General features: G+C 41.3%; 1 protein-coding gene across 1 annotated transcript in view; it reads left to right on the plus strand.

Annotated features, from left to right (window-relative positions):
• LOC141182830 (uncharacterized) overlaps positions 1–17,725 on the plus strand; it is a 31,468-nt gene extending 13,743 nt beyond the window's left edge. The window contains exon 7 of the mRNA XM_073660957.1: positions 13,138–17,725. Coding sequence (XP_073517058.1) covers positions 13,138–14,246 — 1,109 coding nt within the window. The 3' untranslated portion in view covers positions 14,247–17,725. The remainder of the gene's footprint in view (positions 1–13,137) is intronic.
• Positions 17,726–18,772: the final 1,047 nt, after the last annotated feature.

Genomic DNA, 18,772 nt, shown 5'->3' on the forward strand with positions numbered 1-18,772 from the left:
AGGAGTTTCAGCTCCTTAACATGTGCCACCCTGATTTTAAAGGGACCAAAAGTAATTGGACAGATTAAGTAATTGTAAATAAAATGTTCATTTCTAGTACTTGGTTGAAAACCCTTTGTTGGCAATGACTGCCTGAAGTCTTGAACTCATGGACATCACCAGACGCTGTGTTTCCTCCTTTTTGATGCTCTGCCAGGCCTTCACTGCGGTGGTTTTCAGTTGCTGTTTGTTTGTGGGACATTCTGTCTGAAGTTTAGTCTTTAACAAGTGAAATGCATGCTCAATTGGGTTGAGATCAGGTGACTGACTTGGCCATTCAAGAATATTCCACTTCTTTGCTTTAATAAACTCCTGGGTTGCTTTGGCTTTATGTTTTGGGTCATTGGTTGTCGTTTCATACTACAGATGGACAATCAGTTTGGCTGCATTTGGCTGGATCTGAGCACACAGTATGGCTCTGAATACATCGAATTCATTCGGCTGCTTCTGTCTTGTGTCACATCATCAATAAACACTAGTGACCCAGTGCCACTGGCAGCCATGCATGCCCAAGCCATCACACTGCCTCCGCTGTGTTTTACAGATTATGTGGTATGCTTTGGATCATGAGCTGTACCACGCCTTCGCCATACTTTTCTCTTTCCATCATTCTGGTAGAGGTTGATCTTGGTTTCATCTGTCCAAAGAATGTTCTTCCAGAACTGTGCTGGCTTTTTTAGATGTTTTTTAGCAAAGTCCAGTCTAGCCTTTTTCTTCTTGATGCTTATGAGTGGCTTGCACCGTGCAGTGAACCCTCTGTATTTACTTTCATGCAGTCTTCTCTTTATGGTAGATTTGGATATTGATACGCCTACCTCCAGGAGAGTGTTGTTCACTTGGTTGGCTGTTGTGAAGGGGTTTCTCTTCACCATGGAGATTATTCTGCGATCATCCACCACTGTTGTCTTCCGTGGGCGCCCAGGTATTTTTGCATTGATGAGTTCACCAGTGCTTTCTTTCTTTCTCAGGATATGCCAAACTGTAGATTTTGCCACTCCTAATATTGTAGCAATTTCTCGGATGGTTTTTTTCTGTTTTTGCAGCTTAAGGATGGCTTGTTTCACCTGCATGGAGAGCTCCTTTGACCGCATGTTTACTTCACAGCAAAACCTTCCAAATGCAAGCACCACACATCAAATCAACTCCAGGCCTTTTATCTGCTTAATTGAGAATGACCTAACGAAGAGATTGCCCACACCTGTCCATGAAATAGCCTTGGAGTCAATTGTCCAATTACTTTTGGTCCCTTTAAAAACAGGGTGGCACATGTTAAGGAGCTGAAACTCCTAAACCTTTCATCCAATTTTAATGTGGATACCCTCAAATGAAAGCTGAAAGTCTGAACTTCAACTGCATCTGAATTGTTTTGTTTAAAATTCATTGTGGTAATGTCTAGAACCAAAATTAGAAAAATGTTGTCTCTGTCCAAATATATATGGACCTAACTGTATATGTGTTTTGAGATGCAGTATTTGCATGTCATTTAACGGAGATTAATTTTCTTTCATTATCATGGTATTTATTTTGTATTCTTTATGTTGCAGAACGGCTTCTCCTTATTTTAATCACTGATCATCATCCTCCACGGCTCACAGGCTGATCCACTTACACCTGTTCACCTCCTGTCATATTTCCAGGCTTATTATTCTTTTGTCCTATAGTCCTGCACGGCTTCCATCCCTCATCCCACAGTGGAACGCAAACTCCCCTGTTCTGGAACGCACTCCACCCACTCAGAACACAGTCTTCCTGCTGTTGGAACGCATTACACAGCCAAATCCGACACTATACGGCTGTACACTATTATCTGGGCACATGGCAGGTTAAGAAAGGAAGATGCGACATTTAGCTATTTGAATGCAGATCTTGCTGGAATAGTTTGCAGACACAATGTATAGAGAGCACTATTCATGGTCACCTGGCAGCTCAAAAGATGGCCACCATAAACAGGATTGGTGCTATCTACTCCAATTTCCATATCCGAAGGATTGTCTTGCTCATCACCCTTTAACCCCTTCACGACATTGGACTTATCCATACATCCAGGTCAGTAAGTACTTACCTACCTTGGATGTATAGATATGCCCAGTTGATTCTGCGTGCACAGGAGCTGGGCACGCACGATGGCCGCCGGGTGTCAGTTGATCTGACAGCTACACCTCAACTGTTCTCAGAATCATTGTAGGGTATTAGTAATTTATTAACTAATTCCCGTAAGGCAAATAATCCCTCAACTCAAGATTCTCTATTAATATATATATTTACCAATAACAATAAAAGAAAATGTGTGCAATTTTAAAATTACAATGAATGTGTGGTCTTTATATGGTCTTGATGTAAAGCGTTCTAATTTATTATTGGAGATAAAGACAAAAAGCCGGCACCTGTGTATTTCAGAGCCTCCTTAAGCAGCAATGTTACAAAAGCAGTCAGGACACCTCATCCCACACAAGCCGGACGCATATCTGAATGGAAACAGTGAGCAATCGTCTGTCAGTAAGAGGATAGATAGCACTCACTGACTGTAAAAATACCAGTCTTTATTTCATCACTTTAAAACCTAAGAGCGGGGGAGTATGTGGAACATATCGTGGATGACAGCCATTTCATGCTTCCTTGCGCTTCTACGGGTCTCAAGATGAATGCTATCTATCTTCTTACTGACACGTTCTAATTAGTGATGAGCGAGCATGCTCGTTACTCGAGATTTACGAGCATGCTCGGGCGAGCACCTAGTATCTTCAGAGTGCTCGGAGTTATGTTTGAATCACTCCCGTGTGCATGATTAGCAGGCATTTCTCACATGTATTAAAGCTGTCAAACAGTTGCAAATCATGCACACGGGAGTGATTCAACCATATCACCGAGCACTCTGAAGATACTCGGTGCTCGCCCAAGCATGCTCGCTGAAAGGGTTAACAGAACATACTCGCTCATCACTGGTTCTAATTTATTAATTTGTCACCAGTAACAGAAACTATATTATCTTTTCCATGGTATCACCTATATTCATTGATAATGAGCACGTCCACTAGAGGGCGTCTCCTACTAGTTCGACGTTGTCTCACTGTCAATAGTTTATAATGAGGGACTAAGCACTTTTTGGTAGCACAGAGGCTCTGGAATAGTGAGAATGGCTTCTCGCTCCCCAAAAGAAATTTAGCAAATTCTGCTCTCCCAAATGCAAATGCTCCCATCCCTTCTGAGCACCACGGTGTGCCCAAATCGCGGTTAGCGTCCATATGTTTGGCATTTCTGTAGCGATGAAAGTTGGCCTAATTAACGGGTGCATGTCTCCAGAAGTATGAGCTAGGCACAATGTACAGGCACTACAACTTACTGGTCACTACAACGTACTAGGCACTACAAAGGTAGTTTGCAATTTTCACTCTGCAACATCCACTGCTGCTTGTTTCTGGAAAAGAAAAACATCTACACTACACCTGTAGATAAAATCCCAAAGGGGTTTATTTTCCAAAATGGGGTCACTTGAGGGGGGATTCTGCTCTTCTAGCACTTAGGGGCTTTGTATATGGAGTCCTGCGCTCTAGGAGGCAAATAGTGCTCTGTCCTTCCCGAGTCTCTGTGTGGCTAACCAGTACTGTACAGCCACATGTGCACATGTGGGGTATTTCTACATTGAGCAGAATTTGTGGGATTAATTTTGGTGCCATTTTTATCCATTTCCCAGTGTGAAAATGTAAAATCAAGGGCTAAAACAAGATTTTAGTGGGAAAAATTATATTATTTTTTCTTCACTGCCCAATAGTATAAAATTCTGTAACCCCCCTGTGGTGTCAATATGATCACTGCACCCCTAGATGAATTCATTGAGAGGTTTAGTTTGTAAAATAGGGTCTCTTACGGGGGAGGTTCTATTGTTCTGGCACCTCAGGGGCTCTGCCAATGGGATATGGCACACTCAAGCCAGCCCAGCAAAATCTGACCTCCAATATGGCACTTTTTCCCTTCTGAGCTTTGCACTGTGCCTCAAAAGTAGTTTTCTTCCACATATGGGGTATCGGCATACTCAGGAGAAATTACACAACAAATTTTGGGGTCCATTTTATCCCGCTATCCTTGTAAAAATGAAAAAAATTAGGGCTAAAACAACATTTTTGTGGGAAAAATATATATTTTTCATTTTCACAGATCAACGTTGTAAAATTCTGTGAAGCACTTGTGGTTTCAATGTGCTCACCACACATCTAGATAAGTTCCTTGAGGGGTCAGGTTTTCAAAAAGAGGTCACTTGTGGTAGTTTTTCACTGTTTAGGCAAATCAAGGGATCTCCAAATGCGACATGACACTCGCGGACCTGAAAGGTCTTGGAATTACTGTTGCAGAAGTTCCTTCAGTTGCTTAGCTCTTGCAGCCTCCGTTCTGTCGGTAAACTTCCTCTCCTGCTCTTCACCGGTCACATAGATCAGTGCAGAGCAGAAGAATAGACAGCAGCTCTTTCTGTGATTGGGGAGGATGCAGTATCAGCTTTCTCCTCCATCACAGGAAGCTACCTTCGGACTATAAGACACACACACTTTTTAACAAGAATTTTTCTTGTTAAAAAATGCATTTTATAGTCCAAATAATATGGTAGATAAATTCCTTAAGGGATCTAGTTTCATAGAATCATAGAATCATAGAATGGTAGAGTTGGAAGGGACCTCCTGGGTCATCTGGTCCAACCCCCTGCTCAAAGCAGGATTCACTAGATCATCTCAGACAGATGTCTGTCCAGCCTCTGTTTGAAGACGTCCATTGAAGGGGAACTCACCACCTCTCGTGGCAGCCTGTTCCACTCATTAATCACCCTAACTGTCAAAAAGTTTTTTCTAATATCTAATCTGTGTCTCCTCCCATTTAGTTTCATCCCATTGCTTCTAGTCTTTCCTTGTGCAAATGAGAATAAAGATGATCCTTCTACAATGTGACAGCCCTTGACATATTTGTAGACAGCTATTAAGTCTCCTCTCAGTCTTCTTTTTTGCAAGCTAAACATTCCCAAATCCTGCAACCGTTCCTCATAGGACATGGTTTGCAGACCAGTCACCATTCTGGTCGCTCTTCTCTGAACTTGCTCCAGTTTGTCTATGTCTTTTTTAAAATGTGGTGCCCAAAACTGTACACAGTATTCCAGATGAGGTCTGACCAAAGAGGAGTAAAGACCGATAATGACTTCACGTGATCTAGACTGTATGCTTCTGTTAATACATCCCAGAATTGTATTTGCCTTTTTTGCTGCTGCATCACACTGTTGACTCATGTTCAGTCTATGATCTATTAGTATACCTAAGTCTTTTTCACATGTACTGTTGCTTAGCTCTACTCCTCCCATTCAGTATATGCTTTTTTCATTTTTATTGCCCAGATGTAGTACTTTGCATTTTTCCCTGTTAAAAACCATTCTGTTGGTTGCTGCCCTTTGCTCCAGTTTATTTAGGTCTTTTTGAATCCTCTCTCTCTCTTCTCTAGTATTAGCTATCCCTCCTAGCTTTGTGTCATCAGCAAATTTAATCAGTTTACCCTCAATTCCTTCATCTAAATCATTGATAAAGATGTTGAACAATACAGGTCCCAGGACGGAGCCCTGTGGTACCCCACTTGAGACATTCATCCAGCTGGATGTGAAGCCATTTACAACCACCCTTTGAGTCCGATCACTAAGCCAGTTATGAATCCACCTAACAGTTGCCTGGTCCATTGCATACTTGGTCATTTTTTCAATAAGGATGGTGTGAGATACTTTGTCAAATGCTTTGCTGAAGTCAAGATATACTATATCTACAGCATTTCCCTGATCCACCCAGTCAGTGATTCTGTCATAGAAGGAAATTAAGTTAGTCTGACATGACTTGTTAGTTACAAACCCGTGCTGACTCTGGTTAATCACTTCATTCTTATCCATGTACTTACATACATGTTTAATAATTTGTTCAAAGATCTTTCCTGGTATAGAAGTCAGACTCACCGGCCTATAGTTCCCTGGGTCCACCTTCTTCCCCTTTTTGAAGATAGGAACAACATTTGCTCTTCTCCAGTCTTCTGGGACTTCTCCTGTTCTCCAAGAATTTTCAAAGATTATGGAGAGTGGTTCTAAAATTTCTTCTACGATCTCCTTCAGTACTCTGGGGTGTAATTCATCTGGACCTGGAGACTTGAACTCATTTATGTTAGCTAAATATTCCCTCACAATCTTTCTGTCTACAGATAACTTGGATTCCTCTATTCCTTTAAAAGGACAGTGAAGATCAGTTGATGTTACATTTTCTTTCTGAGAGAAAACAGATGCAAAATAGGAATTAAAAAGTTCGGCCTTCTCAACATCCTCTCTTACCATTTCTCCATTTTCATCCTGTAAAAATCCTATAGCATCTTTGACTTTTCTTTTACTTTTGACATACCCCCAAAATCCTTTTTTATTGCTTTTGACATCTCTTGCAAGCCTTAATTCATTGTCAGCTTTAGCTAACCTGATGCGTGCCCTGCAGGATCTGCAGACTGCATTATAATCTTCTTTAGATATGCCTCCCTCTTTCCATTTAATAAACATTTCTTTCTTTCTTTTTAGCATGTGTTTAAGTTCTGTGTTCATCCATCCTGGTTTCCTTAAATGCTTCCCATTCTTCCTACTTTTCGGGATTGTTAACGATTGTGCTTTGAGAATCTCATTTTTAAAAATTTCCCATCCTTCCTGGACATTTTTGTCCTTAAGGACATCCAGCCATTGGATCCCTCCTATTCTCTTTATGAGTCTCTTAAAATCTGCCTTTCTAAAATCTAACCTTGAAGTTTGAGTCTTCACATGTCTTCCTCCTCTAGTTATCCAAAATTCTATAATAGCATGATCGCTGCCTCCTAGGGTCCCAGCCACCTTTACCTCCTCAACCATTTCCTCCCTGTTTATAAGGATTAGATCCAAAGTAGCAGATCCCCTTGTTTTCTCCCCTACCTTTTGGAAGATAAAGTTGTCAGCAAGAGAGGATAAGAATTTGCTTGACCTGTTAGTTTTACTTGAGAGAGATTCCCAACAAATGTCTGGATAGTTGAAATCTCCCATGACCACTACGTCATATTTTTTGGAGAACTTGGTCATTTGAAACATAAAGAGTTCATCCATATCTTCAGCTTGCCCAGGTGGCCTGTAGTAAATGCCTACAATGGTGTCCTTTCCGTTGTTCTCTCCTTGTATTCTTACCCAAACAGTTTCCACAGAACTCCCAGTCTCTGAAGCTTCAATCTCTGTGCAGATATACGCTTTTCTAATATACAATGCGACACCTCCTCCTCGTTTATCAAGTCTGTTTCTTGCAAACAAGTTGTATCCTTTTAGCCTTTTATTCCAATCATGTGTATCGTCCCACCAAGTATCAGTGATTCCAATGACATCATATTCCTTTTCCTGCATTAGTAGTTCCAATTCTCCTTGTTTGTTGCCCATGCTTTGTGCATTTGTATAAAAACATTTTAGTTTGTGATTGGTTTCTCTTCCTCCCATATTTTTATTATTTAAATTGTTTTGTCTTTGTTCTTCCTTTCCACTTCCAGTAGCAGAGATCTCAATAGTATTTGTCAGCTGTATGGCTTTTTCTGGCCTTTTGCTTCCCTTCCCACATTGTTCTAGTTTAAAGCTCTTCTGATGAGTGTAGCAAGGTGACTTCCAAATACATGTTTTCCAGTCTTCGTAAGGTGCACCCCATCTCTAGCAAGTAGTCCATCGTATAGGTAATTCATTCCGTGATCCAGAAATCCAAATCCTTGTTGACGGCACCATCGAAGTAGCCAGTTGTTCACCTGTAGAATCTTATTCCACCTCATTGTTCCATGGCCATCCACTGGGAGGATGGATGAGAAGACCACCTGCGCTCCCAATTCTTTCACTTTCTTGCCTAAGTCTTCAAAGTCACTGCAGATGGTTTCCAGGTCCTTTCTTGCGGTGTCATTTGTCCCCACATGTATTAGCAGGAATGGGTAGTGATCTGTAGGTCTGAAGAGTCTTGATATCCTGTCAGACACATCTTTAATTTTTGCTCCTGGAAGACAGCACATTTCTCTTGAGGTTATGTCTGGTCTGCAGATAGCGGCCTCTGTTCCTCTTAACAGGGAATCCCCCATGACCACCACTCTCCGTTTTTTCTTCACAACATTCTTCTTTCTCCATCCAGGAGGATTCTGAGGGCTTACCAGGTTATTCATTGCTGGCAAAGTCTTATTTTGCTGTATTTCTTCATGGTTCTCCTGCGTGAGAGCCTGGTACTGGTTCCAGATCAGTATGGGTGCTGACTGCCTCTCGATCCTTCTGCTTCTGTGGGTCACATGCTTCCATTCCTCTGTTTCGTCAGGTGCAGTTCAAATTTCTTCTCTTTCTGAATCATGAAGAGATAATTCTGCTCTGTCTAAGAACTCTTCACCTTCCTTAATGATTTTCAAGGTAGTTAACCTCTCTTCTAGATTTCGCAACTTTTCCTCCAACAGGGACACAAGCTTGCATTTCTGGCATGTGAAGTTTGGCTTTTCCACTGGCAAGTCTGTGAACATGTAGCAGGATATGCAGCTCACCAAATGGCTCCTGGACTCTTCCATGTTCTTATTGTTAATGTTCTGAAAACAGTGAAAAAAGCTTAAAAAAAAAGCTTCAAAATGGGGCAAAAAAAACATTTTTGAGGGAAAAATTAGATTTTCTGTATTTTCACGGCTCAACATTATAAACTTCTGTGAAGAACATGGGGGTTCAATGTGCTCACCATACTTCTAGATAAGTTCCTTGAGGGGTCTAGGTTCCAAAATGGTGTCACTTGTGGGGTGTTTCCACTGTTTAGGCACATCAGGGGCTCTCCAATCGCGACATGGCGTCCACAAATTTTACATTTAAAAAGTCAAATGGCGATCCTTTTCTTCTGAGCCCTGCCATGCACCCAAACAGTTGTTTTCCCCCACGTGGGGTATCAGCATGCTCAAGAGAAAATGCACAACACATTTTGGGATCCATTTTCTCCTGTTACACTTTGTGAAACTAAAAATTTCCTTCCACATTCCATTAATTCCTGTGAAACACCTGAAGGGTTACTAAACTTCTTGAATGTGGTTTTGAGCCCCTTAATGGGTGCAGTTTTTAGAATGGTGTCACTTTTGGGTATTTTCTGTCATATGCGTATTGACAAATAACCGAGAGGGTAAAAAAAACCCTGGTTGAGGGGTGTATAAAAGATGTCTTTTATTACTGTTTTACTAAAATGTGGTAAAGAAGTAAATTAAAACTACACTAGTTTTGTCTGTGCACTTACTATGATATTAAGTCTCTAGAAACTGTATAGTATTAGGATACATCTGATATCATGAGCTCATTAAATTCATTATAGTTTTCCTCTATGTCTGCAGTTCATAGATTAGTTGATCACTTTATTTATTAGGACATACACAGGTTCCCTAGTGCTGCCGAAAATATATACATAGCCACCCCAACAATTTTCACCATGTTTGGCTTCCTCAGGGGGCTGGGGCTATTAGTGGCTGGACAGAGCCTGCGCCGCCCAGAGCTTCTTCTCCCGACGTCTCTTCCATCACTAGCACTGCCTGCAGAATGTATAAACGGTAATTACTTACCGGTAATTTGATTTTCCTGAAACCCATGACAGCACCATACGACCGAGTAGGATCCGCCCATTACTGGACAGGAAGCCCTGAGCACAAAATAAAAAGGCAACTCTCACTTCCTCCTTCAATGTGGTTTCCAGGAGTCAAGTAAGAGTCACCCAATTCATCATCATTTTTATTTATACATTCACTCAAGCACATTCTTCATTGTGAGAAGAGAAGACTAAGAACCATCAACCAAAAGCCAGAGGGAGGGAAAATTAGGATGCTGTCATGGGTTTCAGGAAAATCAAATTACCGGTAAGTGATCATCGTTTTTCCCTTCCCCCATGACAGCACCATACGAGAGACAATAGCAATGGAGCCCTTCAATAGGGAGGGAGCACCCATGTAGGATCTTACACCTGAAGAAAGATCCCCGAAATATCCTAGTTCAACAGATTGTGAATTTTTTAGATATCATTCAGTCTTCCTTCTTGAAGCACTATCAACATAATCTCTATCGATTTGGAGCTTAAACCAAAAGCACCTACAAGAGTAAAAAGGATTTTTACAACACTCTTTCCTCTTTATCTCCCAGAGAATGGTCTATATTTAGAGACTTCACTTATATACATGGTTGAATATCTTTCACAGATTTGATTAGATATTCTGTTTTCATTAAATCAACTAACCAACAACTGAAGTATATAAGAACTGGTACTAGGACACAGCGTGTAATAGAAGCAGAAGTTAATCGATTCAGGGAACCTGGTAACCTTAACCAGGCTTTGACTAGGGTTTCTACTTTAATATTGTTGGCATTTTCAATTGAAGGCCCCACTTAAGCCCAAGATCTGGGCCCTAAACCCTTTCTAGGGTCAATGATCACATAATTATTCAAAACTACCCAACTCTATGCTACCAAGAGTAGATAGAGCATCCCAGATTGCCAAAATGGGGATCTCAAAACCAGCAGAAATATTTAGTACTTTATATCCCTTAAGATGTAATGTTAAGTCCCCCCAAGAAATGTATTTAAGCCGAACGGACACTTATAGTTTGAGATTTCCATCCTGGGGAGTTTCTGGCTACCACAATCTAGCCAAGTACCAAGAGCTAATACAACTAGAAAGGGTAAGACACAGATCTGAGCTATTCCAAAAGAAAAGTCACAATCCACCGTTCATGCAGGAATGATCGTATTTACGCTATTCCCCTATAATAGCATTAATTCTGCAACTTTATAATCCAACCATGGAGATTGTTAGATTAAAATAGTTCAGATGCAAAATAGTTTAGTTTTCAAGCAAAGAAACTAAGTAAACCGAGTGATAACCATCACCTCTGATACACTTTTTTTTTTTCCGAAGCAACTCATTCAGAAAGAGATCTAGATCTCTTATGGTATTGGTCAAATCTCAGATGGTCTTAAGCTAAGGTATTAGCATTCCGGCCCGTTAAACATGTACCTTAAGTATGTATCATCCTGTGCTTGAGTAATAATCAGAACGGTCTTACCTCAGTGTGAAGGCATTCGTCTAAACTAGCTAAGATGCTTCTCCTTCACCACAGGAGTCTCACGGATACGGGGACATTTTAACTCATCTACTGATTCCTCCTTTTATAAGTTTATTGCAGAGTTGCAGTCTTACCAGTCCAAGAGAGCACTGACTGGATATTTAACCAACTTGCCACTTAGTTGAGTCTACCAGTTTATGACTTTAATCGCAAGAATACATAGTGTAATATGGTTCCATTGACTAGCCGTGAGGCTCAATATGCAAGCCATGAGGCTCAATATGCAAGCCATGAGGCCTAGCCGCGAGGCTCAATATGCAAGCCATGAGGCCTAGCCGCGAGGCTTAATACGCAAGCCATGAGGCCTAGCCGTGAGGCTCAATGCACAAGCCATGAGGCCTAGCCGTGAGGCTCAATGCACAAGCCATGAGGCCTAGCCGTGAGGCTCAATACACAAGCCATGAGGCCTAGCCGTGAGGCTCAATACACAAGCCATGAGGCCTAGCCGTGAGGCTCAATACACAAGCCATGAGGCCTAGCCGTGAGGCTCAATACACAAGCCATGAGGCCTAACCATGGGGTTCAATACGCAAACCATGAGGCTCAATACACAAGCCATGAGGCCTAACCGTGAGGCACAATACGCAAGCCATGAGGCCTAGCCGTGGGGTTCAATACGCAAGCCATGAGGCTCAATACACAAGCCATGAGGCCTAACCGTGAGGCTTCATACACAAGCCATGAGGCTTAGCTGTGAGGCTCAATACGCAAGCCATGAGGCCTAGCCATGATGCTCAATGCGCAAGCCATGAGGTCTAGCCGTGAGGCTCAATACACAAGCCATGAGGCTCAATGCACAAGCCATGAGGCCTAACCATGAGGCTCAATACACAAGCCATGAGGCCTAGGCCAAACAAACGTAGGTAGGTACGGAATCATTAAATTTAGATTCTTCCAGGCTGATGTTATCATTTCAGCGCCCAACTGGGCCCCTGCTCATTGCCACTCACTAGAGGTTGCTATAGAACTCAGCATGGTGTTCCATGATTCACTGGTCTTCCATGATTTACGGCTGCTCCAGCCGTGAGCTAAAGGCTTCTACATCCTTGAGGACAGGAAACCACATAGAAGGAGGAAGTGGGAGTTTCCTTTTTATTTTGTGCTCAGGACTTCCTGTCAGGTAATAGGGGCAGATCCTACTCTCTCGTATGGTGCTGTCATGGGGGAAGGGAAAAAGGTGGCTCCTGGTGACAGAAGCAGATGTCACAGTAGGAGATACCAGAGGAGATAGGACACACCACTTGCAGAAGCTCTTATATGACACAATGGCAGAAAACGAGAGCAGTAGAAATCACCATAAAGTGGCTCCATTTTGGAAATTATAACCCCCAGTGAATTAATCTATAGGAGTAGTGACTATTTTGACTCCAAAACCACTTTTCTGAAATTAGCACGCATGGATGTTGGAGATTGAAAATTACAAATATATCATTTTATTACTCAATACATAGTGCCCAGATTGTGCCCCAGGAGACACAGACACTGTAAATTAAGTGGGTTCTTCTCACTATAGTAATGCCAAATACATGGATGATAAATGTGGTTTGGGCGCACTGCAAGGCTCAGAAGCGAGGGGGAGATTTGACGTTGAGAGATAAGATATTGCTGGATTGGTTTATGGAAGCCATGTTGCTTTTCAAGAGCCTTTCAGCCACTAATAAAGTGGAAACTTCTGTTTTTCAGATGATGGACCTGAGTGGGGACATTGTTTGGTGGCTTTTTATTCCATATATGGGAAGCAGAATGAACAAACAGTTGAACACCACGCTCCACTGGTTCATGCTATGAGGTTTTCTTTTAGACTGTGAACTGTCATTGTCTTGGTGAATAATTCATTTTTTTGCATAACTTCCCATTTTTACGGACAGTTTAAGTAGAAATGTTCAAAAATATATAATTACAAGGATTTTTTTATTAAAAAATAATAATTGGATTTATTTTTGGCAGATGTCTGTACCAGGAGATCAAAGGAACAGCTGACATCTTCAATTTTCAAATCAGATAATTTTGAGATCCCACAAGATACAATTGAAGTTAATGCCATTATTCCAGATTTACCATCATCCCTTCACAGCAAAGATCTGTCATCTGATCCTATGAAACAGATCCTGTCTTCTGACTCATTACCAACTATTAAGGAAAATCAAAGTCACAAAATAAGCATTAAAAAACAAATTGCTCCTAAAGCAAAGAAGCCATTTTCATGTTCTGAATATGGAAATAGTTTTCCCCTCAAAAAGTCTTTTCTTAAACATGAAAAAATTCACAAAGCGAAGAATAGATTTTCTTGTTCCAAGTGTGGGAGATGTTTTAATCAGAAATCAGATTTTGTTACTCACGTGAGAACTCACATAGGGGTAAAGCCATTTTCCTGTTCAGAATGTGGGAAATGTTTTACAAAGAAATCAGATCTTATTGCACATCAGAGAACTCACACAGGGGAGAAGCCATTTTCCTGTTCAGAATGTGGGAAATGTTTTACACAGAAATCAGATCTTATTGCACATCAGAGAACTCACACAGGGGAGAAGCCATTTTCATGTTCAGAATGTGGAAACTGCTTTACAGTGAAATCAAATCTTATTGCACATCAGAGAACTCACACAGGGGAGAAGCCATTTTCATGTTCAGAATGTGGGAAATGTTTCATAAAGAAATCAAATCTTATCAGCCATCAGAGAACTCACACAGGGGAGAAGCCATTTTCATGTTCAGAATGTGGGAACTGCTTTACAGAGAAAACATATCTTATTGCACATCAGAGAATTCATACAGGGGAGAAGCCATTTTCATGTTCAGAATGTGGGAAATGTTTTGCAAATCGATCAAATCTCATCAGCCATCAGAGAACTCACTTAGGGGAGAAGCCATTTTCATGTTCAGAATGTGAGAACTGTTTTACATTGCAATCAACGCTTATCGAACATCAGAGAACTCACACAGGGGAGAAGCATTTTTCATGTTCAAAATGTGGGAAATGTTTTAACCAGAAAGCGCATCTTGATAGCCACCGGAGAACCCACACAGAGGAGAATGCCGCAGCTACACCCAACTAGTCTCTGTGCAGACTAGAAAGGCCCTAGCTGCACAACTAAAAATGCCACGGACCTAACTCTCTAATAGGCCATTTAGGAGTTTCTCGTACCTCCTGAGGAACCAGAGGGGAGGCCACAACATACTGTCAACCAGGGGAAAGGAAAATATGAAGTAAAATATGAAAACCCTGAGTGAGAAACTAAAACACATTCATATAGGGCAAAGAAGGCAAGCTAAGGAGAACCAAAAATAAAAGGAACAAGTATAATCTCCCAGAAACCTAACATTGTTAGAATGAAAAGGTACTGGGAGGGAAAGCAAACTAACCGGGAGGATAGTTTCACCTTTGTGGTGAAACTTACAAAATTCATCCTCACCAACTGTATATGTAAAACATGTCCATTTATAATGACCACAGACCAGATAAAGATTCCAAACTCACATCAAGACCACAAGATCCCAGGTACTTTCAGCTGCATCACATCTAATGTAGTTACTTAATTATATGTACCAAATGTCTAACTGGGGGTCTGTATGTAGGGGAGACAAGGCAAAAACTTAGAACAAGGATGAATTCTCATCGCCACACAATAAAAGAAAAAAAGAATAGATCTACCTGTGGCCAAACATTTTTGTATTCCTGATCACAGGATCATGGACATGAAATTACTGGTATTAAAAGGTAACTTCAAATCTCAGAGAGACAGAGTTATGACAACCTTTGACACTTGGAGCAGGAATGAATGTGTCACTTGGATTTATGTCCTTTTACTAGTGATGAGTAAATACATTCGGCACTATTCGTTACTCGCACGAATAGTACACAATTCAGGCTATTCGGCGAGTAATTAGCTATTCACCTCGGTATATTCGAGTGACCCGCCCAGTATGTTTGGCGCTTTATTTGCAGCCAATGAACATGCTGGGCTTGCTTGCCAATCACAGTAATGCCGCTGCCATCTTTGTTGTGGCATTACTGTGATTGGCTGGCCTTACAGCATCGTAGGGGGATATTTAAGCCCTGCTGGCGCCATCTTGCGCTTATTACATCAACGTAGTGTAAAAGCAGCGTATAGGGAGAGTTCCTGAGTCCAAAAAGCTCTTTTAAGAGCTATTTAGAGTGAAGATTAGTTCTCTGTTAGGTTGAGATAGCGTAGGGTGAGATTTAATACGAGGGAGAGGAAAAGGGAGGCAGGGTGTTAGCATTGCAAGTACATGCTGCAGATCTCTGCTAGGTTGCATTGTGTATAGTCAGAAGCATATAAACCGAAGAACATGGCGGTATAGATAAACCATAGTTCATATGTGGGCGCTCTCAATAATGTACAACCTACAAAAAGAGTGGAGTGACTGAGCCCCAAAAAGAGTCAGGTCAACATCATAATGTTTTATTGTGTATCCAAAATATAAAAAGAAGGTCCCACGGACACTCCTAAATAGAGCACAACTAATAAAATAGTAAGTCATGGGTGAAAACTACAAAAAGGACAGAGACAACCATGTGAGTCCACAAATATGGGTACATAAAAAGAAGTGACAATATTATCAATCCAAGTATCAATTATTCCAGTTACCAAGTAAATGGACAGCGTAACTTACAATTAATTACATTAAATGTCCTATGTTAATCCATTCCTGGACACTTCAACATGAATAAACAACCAAAATATCCAGATCAATATTGTTAGAACCTTGCTCTTAGGTTTTTTCCTTTGCTGGTCACATGACCTTGTTGGCCTATTTAATCCTGCTCCGCCCTTCTGGCTTTGCTGGACTTCATTGTATAACTACTTTCTAGCTAGCCTGTGTTCTGTATCTAACTCTGTTAGTTTGCTTGGTCTACGGACCTCTGTGTTCTATATATTTTGTTTGTTCGTCTGTCTGCTACTATTTCTGTTAGGAGGTGTCCATTCTCCTCCCAGTCCTTAGTACTTGTAGGGATTCCTTCCCCACATCTATAGGTCTCCGTACAGACTAGCTTAGGACTTTAGCAGGTCTGATCGCAGGATCAGGTCCCCTGTTACATCGTAGGGATAAAGCTGAGTTCTATCGTAGGGACAGATCTCCTCTCTTTCCTTAGCTCTGGTAGCAGAACATAACAAATATATACTAAACGTCTGGACAAAGAAGAGATACCAGCTGCTTATAAAAGGTATATATTTTATTTCATCAAATTGATAAAACCAATTAACAAGACAGGGCAACAACCTCTATAAAGGAGCAACACATACATGAGCTGGGAGGGAAAATTAACCCCCAAAAAAGGCCAAAAAAATGAACATCACTAGTAAACTAGAAATATAATGCCATATACGTATTCATACAATGTACTTGTTACTAAGTGACATGAATCATACACATGATGGTAACATAACTTAATTTAAATCAATACTGAAGAGACTATCCTAATGAAAAAATACAGCCTAAAATGTCAAAGTTTAAGGTGCCAGTGCTTCAGTGACTATGATGGTCATACAGGTAATAGATAGGTATGTCATGATGTAAAACAGGCCAATGAATACAGGTAAACTGCAGACTGTGATATTTCAGTTTTTCTTTTTTAATAAATTTGCAAAAATTTCTACATTTGTTTTTTTCAGACAAGATGGGGTGCAGAGTGGACTTTAACCCCTTAATAACATCTGACGTACTAATACGCGTCTGTGCCCTGGGACTTAAGAGCCAGACCCGTATTAGTACGTCATCGCGATCGCGCGCGCACACAGGCTGTGCGGGCGCGATCGCCGCCGGGTGTCAGCTGATTGTCACAGCTGACACCCGGTACTATGTGCAGGGAGCGGTCACGCACCGCTCCCAGCACATTAACCCCCGCGATGCTGCGATCGAAGTCGATCGAAGTCGATCGCGGCATTGCGGGGGCAAGGGGAGGTGATCGGCGATACTCACCTCCTCTTCCGGCTTCCAGCGCAGTCTGCAAAGGCTTCCCGGGTGTTGCCATGACGACCCAATGTCGTCATGACAACATCCGGGTCACCAGAGAGCAGGAAGATTGCTTGGACATGCGCAGTGCATCTCCAAGCAATCTTCACACTGTGCACTTCTGACAGCCTTCATGGCATAGGGATGGTGCTCCATTCCTGTGCCATGCAGGCGATCAGAAAAAAAAAAGTGAAAGTCCCAGAGTGGGACAAAGTAATAAAGTATATAAACTGTGTGAAAGTGGAAAAAAAAAAAAAAAAAATGTGCAAAAATATTATAAAAAAATAAAAAAAATAATACACCAAAAATAAAAATATAATGTACCCATCAATAAATATTATTATAAAAAAAATAAAAAAAAAACAATAAAAGTACACATATTTGGTATCGCCGCGTCCGGAACAACCTGACCTATAAAACTGTCCCACTAGTTAACCCCTTCAGTGAACACGGTAAAAAAAAAAAAAAAAAAAACCAAGCAAAAAACAATGCTTTATCACCATACCGCCAAACAAAAAGTGGAATAACACGCGATCAAAAAGACGCATATAAATAAAAATGATACCGCTGAAAACGTCATCTCGTCCTGCAAAAAACAAGCCGCCATATAGCTCCATCAGCCGAAAAATAAAAAAGTTATAGCTCTCAGAATAAAGCGATACTAAAAAATATTTTTTTCTATAAAATAGCTTTTATTGTGTATAAGCGCCAAAACATAGAAAAATGATACAAATGTGGTACCGCTGTAAACGTACTGACCCGAAGAGTAAAGCTGCCTCATCAATTTTACCACACGCGGAACAGAATAAAAAAAAAAAAAAAAAAACAATTCCTGAATTGTTGGTTTTTGTTTATTCTGCCTCCCAAAAATCGGAATAGAAAGCGATCAAAAAATGTCACGTGTCTGAAAATGGCACCAATAACAACGTCAAGTCATCCCGCAAAAAACGAGCCGTCACATGACTGTCTGCCAAAATCTGGAAAAATTATAGCTCTCAAAATATGGCGATGCAAAAACTAGATTTTACAAAAAATGCGTCTTTTAGTGTGTGACAGCTGTCAGTCATAAAAACCCCATATGATTCTGGCATTGCTGTAATCACACCGACCCGAAGAATAAAGTCGTCTAATCACTTATACCGCACAAGGAACGGCGTCAAAAATAAACTCTTGAGTTAGGATTGGGCTAGGGTTAGGGCTGGGTTTGGGGCTAGGGTTGTGCTGGGGCTAGGGTTGTGCTGGGGCTAGGGTTGTGCTGGGGCTAGGGTTGTGCTGGGGCTAGGGTTGTGCTAGGGTTAGGGTTGTGCTAGGGTTAGGGCTGGGGTTGGGATTTTTTTCAAAAGTAAGAAAAAAAGATGACGATATGGCGACTAGTGTTGAGAGCAAGTGCTCGCTACTTGAGTTTGCATCAGGTGCTCTGGTATGCATTTAGTATCGTGGGTATTTGAGTGACATGCTCGAGTCTCTGCCCCATATGCTTCGCGGCCAAAAAACTTTACGGGGATTGCCTGCCATGCACGAGCGATCCCCGCATGTTTTTTTTTGGGTGTCTAATAACCGTGAAACATGCGGAGCAGGGACTCGAGCATGTCACTCGAGCACACGC

Source organism: Phyllobates terribilis, unplaced genomic scaffold, assembly GCF_046119375.1.
Source record: "Phyllobates terribilis strain yellow unplaced genomic scaffold, ASM4611937v1 Scaffold_36__1_contigs__length_13169755, whole genome shotgun sequence".
In the NCBI taxonomy this organism is placed as follows: domain Eukaryota; kingdom Metazoa; phylum Chordata; class Amphibia; order Anura; family Dendrobatidae; genus Phyllobates; species Phyllobates terribilis.